The sequence below is a fragment of the Mandrillus leucophaeus genome, unplaced genomic scaffold (assembly GCF_000951045.1).
Source record: "Mandrillus leucophaeus isolate KB7577 unplaced genomic scaffold, Mleu.le_1.0 Scaffold58, whole genome shotgun sequence".
Classification (NCBI taxonomy): domain Eukaryota; kingdom Metazoa; phylum Chordata; class Mammalia; order Primates; family Cercopithecidae; genus Mandrillus; species Mandrillus leucophaeus.
The window spans coordinates 1109308-1118269 of NW_012106252.1; the positions used below are offsets into that span (position 1 = coordinate 1109308).

The 8962-nt window shown below is 42.1% G+C and overlaps 1 protein-coding gene across 1 annotated transcript in view; it reads left to right on the forward strand.

The window, feature by feature from the left end:
* LOC105553080 (signal transducer and activator of transcription 5B-like) overlaps positions 1-8962 on the forward strand; it is a 97549-nt gene that overhangs the window by 58648 nt on the left and 29939 nt on the right. Inside the window, exons 2-3 of the mRNA XM_011999027.1 lie at positions 3450-3587; positions 8245-8401. Of these exons, the coding sequence (XP_011854417.1) occupies positions 3460-3587; positions 8245-8401 (285 nt within the window). The 5' untranslated portion in view covers positions 3450-3459. The remainder of the gene's footprint in view (positions 1-3449; positions 3588-8244; positions 8402-8962) is intronic.

An 8962-nucleotide genomic window follows, 5' to 3' on the forward strand; every position in this document is an offset into this window, starting at 1 on the left:
GGCAAACGCTGCAGTGAGCTGAGATTGCTGCACTCCAGCCTGGGCGACAAAGCGAGACTCCGACTGAAAAAATAATAGTAATAATAATAATAAATTAAATAATTGATTATTTAAATGGAAATCTGTTCTGTTTTCATGCCTTGGTATTTCATACTGGTATATTGTTCTATTATAACTTTGAAAAGAGCCGATGGAGTCGGTCAAATTGTATGTATACATTTATTTATGCAACAAAAAAATTATGCTTATGTGCCAGGTACCGTTCTAGACCCAGGAGAAAGCACGGTGAACAAAACAAAGTCATTGTGTTCATGGTGATTTCACCCTGGTGGGAAGTGAGTAAGCAAATATATGATCAATATCAGGAATTGCTAAATGATAAGAAGAAAAATAAAGCAGATTAAGAGGATAGAGAGTGACCAGAATGCCATTTTATTTGAGTGGGCTGGGAAGGAGTCTCTGGGGAGATAAAAGTTTTCATAGTTTTCCTTCTTTTGTCTCTTGAGTCATTTCACCTAATGAATGCAGATGCAAAAGAATGTTTGTATCTGTTGGTATCACTCATGTATTCATTGAGAGCTATGGTGAGGTCCTACTACTTATTCTTTACTACTTAGGAAGATTAACACCTGAATTCTTCTCTTCATTCTTTTATCACTCTTCCATATACTTAAGTGCCTAAGCACCTTCATTCATCCATCCCTTATATAATTTTTTTTCTTGAGACAAAATCTGGCTCTGTCGCCCAGGCTGGAGTGCAGTGACGTAATCTTGGCTCGCTGCCACCTCTGCCTCCCAGGTTCAAGCGATTCTTCTGCCTCAGCCTCCTGAGTAGCTAGGACTACAGACACATGCCACCACACCTGGCTAATTGTTTTGTATTTTTAGTAGAGATGGGGTTTTGCCATGTTGGCCAGGCAGGACCCGAACCCCTGACCTCAGGTGATCTGCCCACCTCAGCCTCCCGAAGTGCTGGAATTACAAGCGTGAGCCACCATGCCTGGCCATCCGTTCCTTATCATTCATCCAAAAATCATGATTTGGTATCTGTTCTAGTTTTCCAAAATCTTGTGATATGATTTATTTGATTAAAAAATACATTGTGCAGTTAAGTGACTTCCAGTGTTTAATTATAAAGTGGAATTGCTTCTGGAGAGAGCTGTTTTTCCCAAGTGTTTTGGTGAACTCACAGCCACTGAAATTTGATGTCTTGGGTCAGATTGGGTCTTACAGTGATCCCAGCCTTAATGCCTAAAAGCCCTAAATAAAATTATACACTTCTCAAGTGTTCTATAGCGTTGCACAAGTCTGAAATAGATGACTGGCACTCCCCTACACCTCATCGTTGGCTAACTGACTTGTCCCATAAATAGCTCAGTGTTATGTGATCAGACAACTACAACTAACAGAAGAGATTTTTGCTTCCTAACACACTTGTGCAGTCTCTGGTAGTAAACAAAATCCAAGTCCAAGTCACCAGCCCCTAACTGTAACCTAGTTCTTAGGAGAGTTGTGCAAATCAGTAGCCAAATCATGTGGGATGGAATTCAAGATAACCCTGCCTTATACTAAACTCTACATTCTGGAAAATAGTGTTAGAGCAAGATTCATTTTCAGTCCTTATAGTTACTTGAAGTCCCTTCCCAGTCTACCCAAATGTTTCTGCCCTAATCTGGTCAAACCCAAAGAGTGTCTGCCAAATGAGTTAAAAATTGTCAGGTGAGTCTGAGGGGGCATCATGGTAGTTTTATAAAGCCTTTTTTTTTTTTTTTTTTTAAATCAAGAGCATGTTAAAAAAAGAAACTACTGGCTGGGGCAGTGACTCAGCCTGTAATCCCAGCACTTTGGGAGGCCGAGGTGGGCGGATCAGAAGGTCAGAAGATCAAGACCATCCTGGCTAACACACTGAAACACCGTCTCCACTAAAAATAGAAAAAATTAGCCGGGTGAGGTGGCGGGCACCTGTAGTCCCAGCTACTCAGGAGGCTGAGACAGGAGAATGGCGTGAACCCGGGAGGCGGAGCTTGCAGTGAGCCGAGATCATGCCACTGCACTCCAGCCTGGGCGACAGTGCAAGACTCTGTCTCAGAAAAAAAAAATAAAGAGACTACCTGCTATTGGAGCATAATGGTTCATATTTCTAACTCTTAGGTGGAATGTATTGTTTTTGTGTCTGAAAGATTTGTAAATGCTATAATTTAACAGAACATTGCTTCATAAATTCCTTAGCAGTAACTCAGGAGGTGAACCTTGGGGCATTTTTTCCAGATAAATCTGTGCTCTGTGTGTGCAAAGCATTGCTGCTTAGGTAACCAGTGATAATGCATAGGGTTCAATCCACGCTTTAGATGCTTTTACTTTTCTTTTACTGGGCTTTTTCAAAACGACATATGTTTGTTATATTTCTGAAGTCAAAATAACAAATCTAAAACAAGTGATTTAAAAAAAAAAAAAAAATCTCTCAGCTGGGCGCAGTGGCTCACACCTGTAATCCCAGCCCTTTGGGAGGCTGAGGTGGATCACTTGAGGTCAGGAGTTCGAGACTGTCCTGGCCAGCCTGGTGAAACCCCATCTCTACTAAAAATACAAAAATTAGCTGGGTGTGTTGGTGGGTACCTGTAATCTCAGCTACTTGGGAGGCTGAGGCAGTAGAATTGCTTGAACCTGGGAGGCGGAGGTTGCAGTGAGCCAAGATCGTGCCACTGCCCTCCAGCCTAGGCGACAGAGCAAGACTCTGTCTCAAAAAAAAAACTCTCTGTTAATTATTTATTACTGTTGAAATGCTGCTTACCATGGCTGACAATTTTGAACAAAAGTAAAGAATATGTCTACGATGTCAAAGTTAGCAATTCTTTCCCTAATACTCCTTTTGTACTTTTGCTTATAAGACCTTAGTGCGTTTCATAGTCAGAGCTTCATAGACCCAACTGTGTATCTTTCCATGACCAGGCCGAGTGTCTACATTTTGAAAACATTTTAAAGTTAAAATCAAGAATACTGTCTTCAGTCTATCAAAAGGGCTAAAAACATTAACTTCGGCCGAGCATGGTGGCTCATGCTTGTAATCCCAGCACTTTAGGAGGCTGAGGTGGGAGGATCACTTAAGGTCAGGAGTTCAAGACCAGCCCGACCAACACAGTGAAGCCCCATCTCTACTAAAAATACAAAAACTAACCGAGCATGGTAATGCACGCCTATAATCCCAGCTACTCAGGAGGCTGAGACAGGAGAATCGCTTGAACTGGGGAGGCGGAGGTTGTAGTGAGCCAAGATTGTGCCACTGCACTCCAGCCTGGGCGGCAGAGCAAGACTGTCTCAAAAAATTAAAAATAAAAATAAATAATAAAATAAAAACATTATACCTTGGTAACTATGTGAATGTTTACTCTGGTGGATATAAGGGGAAAATAAAGAAAAAACACCGAAAGCACTGATTGTTTGTTCAACAGATTGTAAACCATGGCTGTGTGGATACAAGCTCAGCAGCTCCAAGGAGAAGCCCTTCATCAGATGCAAGCGTTGTACGGCCAGCATTTTCCCATTGAGGTGCGGCATTATTTATCCCAGTGGATTGAAAGCCAAGCCTGGTAGGTGAACAAGGATGTTTGCTTCATATTTTGTGAAACACAAGAATATTGGAGTTTGGTTAGAAAGATGTCATGATGGCAACTTTCAAAGTTGTATTTTTAAACATTTTTAAATGTGATCCATAAAAAGGTATTTTTTAAAAATTTTCTTTTTATACATGAAAAGTATTTAACCCCATCTTAGATTGAGGGGATGGAATAACTGTTGGGATTTTTAAAATAGGATTTGTTCCCTTTAATAGTAAATACTGTCTAAAAGCATTAGAATATTACTGCTAATAGGGCCGGGCGCGGTGGCTCAAGCCTGTAATCCCAGCACTTTGGGAGGCCGAGACGGGCAGATCACGAGATCAGGAGATCGAGACCATCCTGGCTAACACGGTGAAACCCAAACCCCGTCTCCACTAAAAAAAAATACAAAAAACTAGCCGGGTGAGGTGGCGGGCGCCTGTAGTCCCAGCTACTCAGGAGGCTGAGGCAGGAGAATGGCGGGAACCCGGGAGGCAGAGCTTGCAGTGAGCCGAGATCGCGCCACTGCACTCCAGCCTGGGCGACAGAGCGAGACTCCGTCTCAAAAAAAAAAAAAAAAGAATATTACTGCTACTAAAGAGCAGCCAACAAATATGTTTCGAGTGCCCATAGGATGCCTAGCAGTGTCTTAAGTAATAGAATTTGTATGAAAAAAATTAAAGCCCAACCTTGTGTTGTAATCTCAACACTTTGGGAGGCCAAGGCAGGTGTATTGCTTGAGCCTAGGAGTTCAAGGAAGGCATGAGCAACATATCAAAACCCTGTCTTTGTACAAAATACAAAAATTAGCCAGGTGTGGTGGTGCGCACCTGTAGTACCAGCTACTCGGGAGGCTGAGGTGGGAGGGTCGCTTGAGCCTGCGAGGCAGAGGTTGCCGTAACTTATGATCACACCAGTGCACTCCAGCCTAAGCAACAGAGCAAGACCCTGTCTCAAAACAAATAAACAAACAAACAAAATTAAAGCCCTCATCTCCAAATAATTCAGTGTTTCACTGGACGTGGTGGTGCACATCTGTAATCCCAGCTACCCAGGATGCTGAGATGGGAGGATTGCTTGACCCCAGCAGTTTGAGGCCAGCCTAGGCAACATAGCGAGATCCTATGTCAAAAAAAAAATAATAATTTGTGTTTAATGGGGCAGATAGGTGTGAATATGCATATAATTTAATTATAATTTATTTCTTATAGTTTATTTTATTAAATGTAAATTATTTTACATTTCTTAATAAATTTACATCTAACAAAAAACTAAAAATAATTTAACAGTGGAGACATTGGTGTTTTTAATTTATATGTATTTTATATATACACTTAAAGACTAAAAGAAAATTAGGTGGGTGTTGTGGCTCATGCCTGTAATCCCAGCACTTTGGGAGGCCGAGGCAGGCAGATCACTTGAGGCCAGGAGTTCTGAGACAAGCCTGGCCAACATGGCAAAATTCCGTCTCTACTGAAAATACAGAAAATTAGCTGGGCGTGGTGACGGGTGTCTGTAATCCCAGCTACTCCACACGGAGGCTAAAGCACGAGAATCGCTTGAACCCGGGAGGCAGAGGTTGCAGTGAGCCAAGATCACACCACTGTACTCCAGCCTGGGCAACAGAGTGAGATTGCCTTTTTAAAAAAAAACAAAAAACAAAAAACACTAAACGAAAATATACCCAAATGTTAACACTAATTACATTCTGGTGGTAGATTTGACAAGCATTTTAATTTTTCTTTATTTTCCAGATTACTGATTACATACTTGGGGGAGGGGGGAGTTGTTTTAAATTTCTTTTAGAATTAGTACAGTGCAGTCGACTAACAGCGCAGGTTTTTAATTAGTATCATTATTACACACCAGGCAGCAGGATGTACACTGCTCAGGGTCTGGGAGCTTGCTGCTTAGTTAAAGTCTGTCAGTTGATCTGGCATATTCATTTGATACTTCAAGCCTCACCATCTTAGCCAGGGGTCCTCTTTTACAGTCCCTCAGAGAAGCCAGCTTTGATGCTGCTATTTGCAGAGGGCCGTATACCTACCTATCAGTAATGTTGCCTTAGAATAATCGCAATGAGTGTTAGTAGCAAATTTCCGTTCAGAAACTAAAGATCACCAAAGAAAGGCAATTTTCTAGGCAATTAAAAAAATCTCAGCTTCATGTAATTAAGTGAGGGGAAAAAATGAGTTAAATATGAGAATGTCAGCTGTACCTTGTTTAGTGCTTTCCCCTCCCTTTTCATTTTCTCTCCTGTTTTCCTGATTTGGAGGATTTAGAAAAACATGAGTAGGAAGTTTCTGTTAATTTCAGATTTCACTTAGCAGAGTTCCCGTTTGGTGTTCTCACTGAATGAATTAAAAGACTTGTGTTGATATTAAGGAAAACTTGAAATTTTTTTAGCTTTGGTTTTCTTAAGAATATAAAGATTTTAATGAAGAATCTTCAATTCTTTTTTTCTTTTTTTTTTTTTTTGAGACGGAGTCTCCCTCTGTCACCAGGCTGCAGTGGCTTGATTTCGGCTCACTGCAACCTCCGCCTCCCGGGTTCAAGCCTTTCTCCTGCCTCAGCTTTCTAAGTAGCTGGGATTACGGGTGCCTGCCACCACACCGGGCTAATTTTTGTATTTTTAATAGAGACGGGGTTTCACCATATTGACCAGGCTGGTCTCTTAACTCCTGACCTTGTGATCTGCCCACTTCGGCCTCCCAAAGTGCTGGGATTACAAGTGTGAGCCCCTGGGCCCAGCCAAATCTTCAATTCTTTATGTTTAAGCCATCTAAGCAAGTCTTTTTTTAACAGAGAATTAAGGTTTCAAGTAAAGAACCAATACGTGACTTCTATGAGTTTTGCTTAAAGACTGGATCCTCTCGAGTGGGTTCCTGGCCGGGTGTGGTGACTCATGCCTATAATTCCAGCACTTTGGGAGGCTGAGGCGGGTGGATCACTTGAGATCAGGAGTTTGAGACCTAGTCAACATGGTAAAGTCCCATCTTTGTTAAAAATATAAAAATTAGCCGGGCATGGTGGTGCACGCCTGTAATTCCAGCTACTTGGGAGGCTGAGACAGGAGAATCACTTGAACCCAGGAGGCGGAGGTTGCACTGAACTGAGATCACGCTACTGCATCCCAGCAGGCGACAGAGTGAGACTTCATCTCAAAAAAAAGAGTGGGTTTCCAGACCAGGGGCATTGTTGCCAGTTGAAACAGAGGTACAGGCTGCCCTCATTCCTTCCAGCCTTTCATTTAATACATATTCTATTTAATACATAGGGCACACATATTTAAAATCTGACTTGCTTTAACTGCCTTCTCAAGGTGCAGATTAGGGTGTACTATTTGATGGGGTATGGTATCACTGCTTTGTTTTGTTTTGTTTTGTTTTGTTTTGTTTTGTTTTGTTTTTGTAGAGACAGAGTCTTGCTCTGTTGCGCAGGCTGGAGTGCAGTGGCACGATCTTGGCTCACTGCAACCTCCACCTCCCGGGTTCAAGCAGTTCTCCTGCCTCAGCCTCCCAAGTAGCTGGGACTACAGGCACACGCTGCTATGCCCAGCTAATTTCTTTTGTATTTTAGTAGAGACCGGGTTTCACCGTGTTGCTCAGGCTGGTCTCCAACTCCTGAGCTCAGGTAATCAGCCCATCTCAGCCTCCCAAAGTGCTAGGATTACAGGCGTGAGCCACCACACCGGGCCAGTATCACTGTTTTGATACACCTGTTGGTGCCTTTTTTTGAAATTAGTTGCTATCTTCAGGGACTTAGGGATGACAGAGCTTTTTAGCTACCACTATCTTGTTTGGCTGCAGACCCAGTCAGCAGTTATTGAATGTTATTTCAGTCTGACAGCTGTTTGGTTTCTTCAGTGACTAAGTAATTTGGTACTTCCCAGTGTCAATTGTTGCCCAAGTTGTAGAAAGAAAGAAAGAAAGAAAAAAGGAAAGAAAGAAAGGAGGGAGGGAGACCATCCGAATCCCTGTCATCAGTTTAATAGCTCGAAATCAATGCAGAGTTGTAGCGTGGTTTCCTTTGTTTACCGGAGAAGTTGGCATTGCCTTCAGGTCCTGGGTCTGCAACTAGTGATATGTCTGACTCGTATAAATGCTTGTAGGCACCGTCTGCCTGAATGTCTCATTTCCAGGGCTTCTTAGAAGTAGCAATAGCTTCTTTCATCTATCTCTACCTAAGAAACCTGCAGATACCAAACTCCTCGAGGCTGGAAAGGACATGTAGAAGAGTCTTGGCCTTGTGCCTCCTTTCCACCCGTGAGGGGTAACTATAAATAGGAAATTATCCAAGTCCTTATTTCCTTCAGAGCACACAGAACCCTTTCCTTTTCCTTGCATTTCTCGGGGCAAATAGCATAAGCACCAAGCACATCATTGAGAGAAAGGAGGAAGGGCAGCACATTGTTAAAAAAATTTTTTTTAAAAAAAGAATGAAAGCTACAGTATAATCCAACTATTTAGTAAATTACAAATAGATTAATGTAGGCATTGAGTCCATTTCTGTTGGGCTGTTTCTTAAAATTTGCAGTGAGCACTAAAAAAATCACTTTAGTTGAAGAAAAAGTGGGATGTGTTGAGGCTGCATTTATACAGGCTCATGTGCATGTATGTATACAGATTATGTAATTTTTTTCCCCTAGGGACTCAATAGATCTTGATAATCCACAGGAGAACATTAAGGCCACCCAGCTCCTGGAGGGCCTGGTGCAGGAGCTGCAGAAGAAGGCGGAGCACCAGGTCGGGGAAGATGGGTTTTTACTGAAGATCAAGCTGGGGCACTACGCCACGCAGCTCCAGGTGGGTGTGGGCTCTGGGGTCACACTTAATTATCTTCCCTCAGGGGTCTTCTTCCTGTAGAGACTTTCTTTCTCTCCTTCAGTCCAGCATTGTTGAGTTATATGTACATGCATAAGGTTCTTGTCGTTTGGTTTTGGTCTTTTTTTTTTTTTCCACTTTTTATTTGAGAATAATTTCAAACTTCCAGAAACTTACAAGAATCATACAAAGATTCCGCACATATGCCCATATTCACCTATTGTTGACTTTTATGTTGTCATATACTCCTCGCTGTCTCTACACACCCCTGTTTTTTCGTTCCTTGGGGGTTAGTTTGCTTCCTTTTTTTCCTTCCCCCGTTAGTTCCTTTTTTGCTTTTTTTTTTTTTTATTTTTATTTATTTATGTATTTATTTTTGAGACGGAGTCTTGCTCTGTCACCCAGGCTGGAGTGCAGTGGAGCGATCTCAGCTCACTGCAACCTCCGCCTCCTGGGTTCAAGCAATTCTCCTGCCTTAGCCTACCAAGTAGCTGGGATTACAGGCGCCCGCCACCATGCCTGGCAATTTTTTTTTTTTTTTTT